A 4,995-nucleotide genomic window follows, 5' to 3' on the forward strand; every position below is an offset into this window, starting at 1 on the left:
AGCAGGAATTTCAGACCTGGAAAGGGGGAGATCAGCCTACTGGCCAGTGACAGAAAATAATCTGGGACCAAGCAAAGCCTCACAATAGCACATCTACTGACACCGACACTGCGCATAACAAGGCCTGCTCATGTCTCCATACAGGTTATTCTTGAAGCCTCTCTGCCCCTCACTTATAAAATATAATGTATTTTCATCATTAAAAAAAATCAGAGGGACTTCCCTGGTGGTCCAGTGGTTAAGAATCTGTGCTTCCAATGCAGGGGGCTCGGGTTCGATCCCTGGTTGGGGAACCAAGATCTCACATGCCGTGTGAACGGCCCAAAAAAAAAAAAGAAAAAAAAATTTAAAAAAAGAATCAGAGCAAGAAGGTGATGCATTGAAAGTGAAAGTGCCCCTGCTCATAGTTCCACCTTTCCAGAAAGTTTTTAAGTAATACAGTCCTTATGTGTCTATTTTTTTCTTTTCTTTTTTCTTTCTCTAAAACAGAATCACTCTGTATGTACTATTCTGTGACTGGATTTTTTTTTTTTTTATTGATTAATATATCTCTGGAATTTTTTTTGTCAATACATAGACATCAGACTTTCATTTTTTAAATGATTACATAAAAATGGCTATAAGTTACAATTGAGAAATATCATAACCCATGGATAGCCATTTATTCTGTATATTTTCATTAGTACAAATGAATACCCATCAGCCTTTATTTCTTCAACCTTATGCAAGTGTATCTATATGATAAATACCCAGAAGTGGAACTACTGGGTTACACAGGGTGAGCATTTAAACACTGACAGATATGGCCAAAATACCATCCCCAAAGAGTGCCAACTTTACTCGCCTATGAACGGAGTATGAGAGTGCCCGTCTTGCCCACATCCTCTGCAACACTGGTCTTCTTACATTTTTTTTCACCTTTACCAATACTTAGAAATGATTTCTCATTGTGTTATTTACATTTCTTTATTTCTCAGTAAGGTATAGCACCTTTTCATATGTTTGTTGGACATATATAATTCTTTTCGTATCCTATTCATGTCCCTCACAAATTTTTCCATCGAGTTCATTTTTCTTATTGATGTAGTGAAGTTATTTTTATGTTAATGAGTCTCTTGTCAAATGTGCTGCAAATACTATTTCCTGTGGGTTGTCTTCTGACTCCACTAATATATTGTTTGCCATCATAAATCATAAATTTGTATTTAGTTCAATAGATCAATATTTTTCTTTTGGGCTTTCGGTTTGCACCTTGGTTGTAACTGCCTTCCCCACTCCAACGATTATTATTTTTGTTTGTTTGTTTGTTTTGCGGTACACGGGCCTCTCACTGCTGTGGCCTCTCCCGTTGCGGAGCACAGGCTCCGGACGCCCAGGCTCAGCGGCCATGGCTCACGGGCCCGGCCGCTCCGCAGCATGTGGGATCTTCCCGGACCGGGGCACGAACCCGTGTCCCCAGCATCGGCAGGCGGACTCTCAACCACTGCGCCACCAGGGAAGCCCCCTAGATTATTTTTTAAATTCACCCATATTTTGTCTTTTTCATTTCGGTATTTTATCCATCTGAAATTTAGTTTCATGTAAGAAGGGAGAAGGAATACAGATTTACTTTTTCCCCTCAAACAGTGAGAAGTTTTCCTAACATCATTTATTGAATAAGCCATCTTCTCCTCTCTGATATGAAATGTCTTTTTCTTATAATAAATTCCCAAATCACATAATTTATTCTCTATTATTGACCTCCCTGCTTTGGTGTCAGTACAAATTATTTTAACTATGTACCTTTACAATACATTTTAATATCTTCTTATTTTTAGACATCATCTAGCTTTTGGGGCATGTTAATTTTTTCACATAAACCTTTTATCAACTTATAAAATTTTTTCTTAATATTTTGATTTTCTGTATTTTGATTTGACTCAGATAAGTTACTGTGCTATGAAGGCTTGATTTTTACTTACCCAGATAGATGCCATGATATCCCACCTTTCTCTTGAGTTGAGATCACACTAACCTATTAAAAGGAAAAGAAAAGAAAGTACGAACGGTATAAATCTGGGATTCAGAACACAATAATCTCAGCCTAACCCTTAATCTCTAATCCAGATAACAGAAGTCAACATTCAAAGAAAAACCACCTCTGGAAGAGGATGTTTCTCTAACGTCAAGTACTGCATTTGCTAAATAAACATCACCGAACACCAACTATCTATCTACAAGGGACTGTGCTACACCTGTGAAGGGCTCAAAACAAGAGAGAAAAAAAAATCTCTGTACGTAAGAGGTTTGCAAATATGTTTCCTGGGAGCCAATTTTTGACTCATTTAACATCCAGGAGAACTACAATGATTGTTGACTTCTTTTAACTACCGTCATAGGGAACAACAAAAACTTGTCCCCCTCCCCCAGTTTTCAGCTGGCTTCAGTCTGATCCCTTGTGTTTGTGAATCTTCATTTACATTTTACAAGGCTTCAAGCCTACAGCCTGTTATAAACAGACATGCCTGCCCTTTGAGGAAGGTCCAGTCCTTGGTAGGGCCCATAGGTGAAAAAGGGCAATTCTTTGATGGATGCCTGGTTGGGAACCCAGACACACTTTCATATGTAGACATTATTCAAACATGCTGGCAAATCTCCAGGATTGGCTTAGAAATAAAGTTGCTCCCACCCTTACTGGGAACAAAATATTCTAAAAATTCAGTGATAGCCCCAGAGCAATGTTCAATAGGAAATGACACTATTAGTCTCTGGAATTTAAATATTTCTAGGGACTTGATTTTCTCAGGCTTTCTGTAGGGGAGGGCAGTCAGCGTTCTAGTTACAAGGGCTAAGGGCTACATCCCTCTAAATATACAGCAGATACAAAATATCATTAGTTCTGGTTTTGCCTCTTAAAGCTAGACACAATTTCTTTGAGCCTCAGTTTCATCTGTCAAAAGGGGAGAGGACGGCTGTTGTTGGCACTGAATGAAATAATATGTGTAATCACATCAGCTAATGTTTTGAGTTCTTACTATGTTGCAGGTAATATAAAAAAACACAATAGGGAATTCCCTGTCGGTCCAGTGGTTAGGACTCCGCACTTTCACTGCCTGGCGGGTTCAATCCCTGTCTGGGGAACTAAGATCCCACAAGCTGCACGGCTTGGCCGATAAATAAATTAAAATTTAAAAAAATTAAGAAACATTATAAGGTCAATTCCAAAAGGCTGGAGATTTTTGTCAAGTTTTTTCACTGAGGCACAGAAAGTACTAAAAACAAAAAATGCTTATTGAATGAATGAATGATACCAGCCTCACAATAATCCAGGGGAGCTGGGTATCATTAAGAACATCTCCACTTTGCACATGAAGAAGCTGGGACGCAGAGAGGTACAGTCGATCTCTCAGCATCCACGGTTCCGGGCCCCCTCCCCCACCTTGCCCCGCGTTTACCCAAATCCTCAGATGCTCAAGGTCCCTATATACAAAGGCACAGTACAGTCTCCTTACCCGCGGGTTCTGCATCCGCTGATTCCACCAACTGCGGTTCGACTTTGAAACCCGCGGCTACGGAGGGCCGACTGTACTATAACGTTCCAGTCTCACAGCGAGTAAGTGTCCCTCTACGGAACCTAGGCAGTCACAGTCCAAGGGTATACATTTAACCCCCAAGCTTCTGCCTTACCCAAGTGCCCCGCCCATACACTGTCAAAGCTAATGCTCAATATGTGTTGATTTAGTATAATTTGTAAATTACAAACATTTACTACTGATTTCAGTTTTAAGAAGTGAAAAATTACTCCAGAGTGGAGGCTAAATGACCTAACAACAGAACCTTAACATCCTTTTCTGAAAGAGATTAGAGAGTTTACATCATTTCCTTTACTTCCTCCTCGGTCCCTATATTTACGCCGCTGTCTCTACAGAACCACGCGGCTCTGGGAACAAGCTCCTGGTTTTCTTTACATCTTTGAATTTCCTTTCTCGTCAGTTTGAAGTTTTCTGCCTTCATGAAAGCCAATGGCGATTATCTTTGCAGAATAATGTTTTTATGAGTTACAATTTTCATGAAGTTGATTTTTAGAAAGTTGTAAATGTAGCCCTGGCAGAGGACAGAGTCTGACTGTGTAGAACACAAATCCTTGGAAATAATTTAGCCGGGCCGTGTTACAACCTTCTTACTGGCAGCCCGAGGGGCCTCCAGAGACCCAGAAGCTCCTTGACCCGGCAGAAACCACAATTTCCTATATATGGTCATTTGCAAACAAGTACTCAGATCCTCTACCTGCTGACTCAAATGCCAGGGGAATGATTCATGTCCAGTGAATCAGATTCTTGCAATTAAAGAAAAAGGTGAGTCTTTTCATGGAAAAGCAAACTTCTCGGACTCCCAAAGCCCAACATGTAAATACACTTTTCTCCTACCTCCTAAAAAAATTAAGTGAAATAAAGTAAATTGCCTAAGTGAAGAGGAGGGACGTGCTCACAAGGATGGGTGGGGTTCAAGTCCTCAGAACAGAGCTTGGAGCCAGCCCCTCTTACGACGCCAGGGACCGGGAGAACCATTCCGACTCCCTGCTCTTTTTCTGTTCCCAAGACCTGACGGTGGGGGGAGCCAAGATGGCCAACTGTATCCCTGCGCGGCTAGCTGCGACGAAAAGCCAAGGGTCGAGGGCGCCGGTACAGCTGGTCAGCTTGCGCCCCGCCCCGAGCAGAACTGGGTGACCCTCCCAGGACAGGCAGTTCTGCTGCCCGGGGCCTCAGCTTCCTTGATTCTGAAACGAGGGCGGTGGCCTCCACGACCGCCGGGGCCCCTGGGGCCCTGCACCCTGCAGCCGGGTTGGTACGTGGCGTGGGTGCCAGCCCAGCGCTGACCCGTGGCCGCGCTGCGCTCGCGGGGGAACCGGCCGAGGCGCGACCCCGGCTCCGAGCTGCGGGGCAGCCGGGGTGGCTGGTGAGGCTCGCGGCGACGCGGGGGAGGCTGAACTTACCTGGAGCGCGGCCCCAGGAACAG

At 43.1% G+C, this 4,995-nt stretch overlaps 1 protein-coding gene across 1 annotated transcript in view; it reads right to left on the bottom strand.

Annotated features, from left to right (window-relative positions):
* The window catches only part of ANXA3 (annexin A3), a 51,803-nt gene extending 49,786 nt beyond the window's left edge, over positions 1-2,017 (bottom strand). The window contains exon 1 of the mRNA XM_007455405.1: positions 1,962-2,017. Within this exon, the coding sequence (XP_007455467.1) occupies positions 1,962-1,976 (15 nt within the window). The 5' untranslated portion in view covers positions 1,977-2,017. The remainder of the gene's footprint in view (positions 1-1,961) is intronic.
* Between the last annotated feature and the right edge of the window lie 2,978 nt (positions 2,018-4,995).

Source organism: Lipotes vexillifer, unplaced genomic scaffold, assembly GCF_000442215.2.
Source record: "Lipotes vexillifer unplaced genomic scaffold, Lipotes_vexillifer_v1.1 scaffold749, whole genome shotgun sequence".
NCBI classification, from domain to species: Eukaryota; Metazoa; Chordata; class Mammalia; order Artiodactyla; family Lipotidae; genus Lipotes; species Lipotes vexillifer.